The sequence below is a fragment of the Chaetura pelagica genome, unplaced genomic scaffold (assembly GCF_000747805.2).
Source record: "Chaetura pelagica isolate M959 unplaced genomic scaffold, ChaPel_1.0 scaffold50, whole genome shotgun sequence".
Lineage (NCBI taxonomy): Eukaryota > Metazoa > Chordata > Aves > Apodiformes > Apodidae > Chaetura > Chaetura pelagica.
Window position 1 is genome coordinate 6,689,750 of NW_009952366.1, and position 956 is coordinate 6,690,705.

The 956-nt window shown below is 47.0% G+C and overlaps 1 protein-coding gene across 1 annotated transcript in view; it reads left to right on the forward strand.

The window, feature by feature from the left end:
• Positions 1 to 268: 268 nt before the first annotated feature.
• METAP2 (methionyl aminopeptidase 2) overlaps positions 269 to 956 on the forward strand; it is a 17,346-nt gene continuing 16,658 nt past the window's right edge. The window contains exons 1-2 of the mRNA XM_010008069.1: positions 269 to 445; positions 740 to 944. Coding sequence (XP_010006371.1) covers positions 269 to 445; positions 740 to 944 — 382 coding nt within the window. The remainder of the gene's footprint in view (positions 446 to 739; positions 945 to 956) is intronic.

Sequence of the window (956 nt, forward strand, 5' to 3'; positions counted from 1 at the left end):
CTAATGGATTAAAATCAAGCACAAAAGTGGAAACACTGCTGCAGCATCTCTCAAGACCATTAAAGTGCCCAGCTCCAACAAATGTACAACAGGAAGATCTAACATGACTCAAAACGGAGAATCCGTGGAATTTGACCCCTGGTTCCCACCACCAACCACAAAAAGAAATCAAGCCAAACAACTATGTCTGTAGATCCTTCTTCTACCTAATTAGAAAACTGGAATGGAAAGCAATAAACAAAAAGTGTTCTAGGCAACATTACCAGACATGATTTTTTGTGTCATTCGTTCTCAGGATGAGAAAGAGCTACTCCTCCATGGACGACTTCACCAGCTTCAGACAACATCAATTCTGACTGGAGCAGGGGGAACAAAATGGCAGGAAAAGAGCACCAGAGCTATGAGCCAAGCTATACCATGCATGGTTTATTCTGCTTTAACCAGAGTAACCCCCTCCTGGGGGTCCAGTTACATTAATTGACATGTACAAATAATAACAATGGGGAACAAATGGTATAAAAATGCCATAAAACATTTCAAATCAGCTGCTCCTACTGGGAAAGGACTGCTTTGTTTTAAGTGTTTTTTTTTTTGTTCCCTTTCCCCAAGAATATATTTGCTGATAAAGAGAGAGTGAGTCTCTGCCACTGACCCTCAGCTGGCATTTTTGAAACCTTCCTTACCGGCGTGTCATCCTATCACACTGACCCTCTCCAAACTGAAACCCGCTTCCGTGAAGGTGCGTGTCACCCAAGCAGTTTATCGGACTCCTCCAAATTCCAGACGGCTGGAAAACGCAGGAGACCGAAAAGGGCCTTTGCAAGCCAAGGGCGCAAACCCTCCACTCAGCACGTGCCGAGTGTCACCCGTGTCACCCGGGGGCGATGACAAAGCGGAAACACGAGATGACAGCCCACACGCTGAGCCGGGCGACGACGGCGCCGGCACCGGCGGCG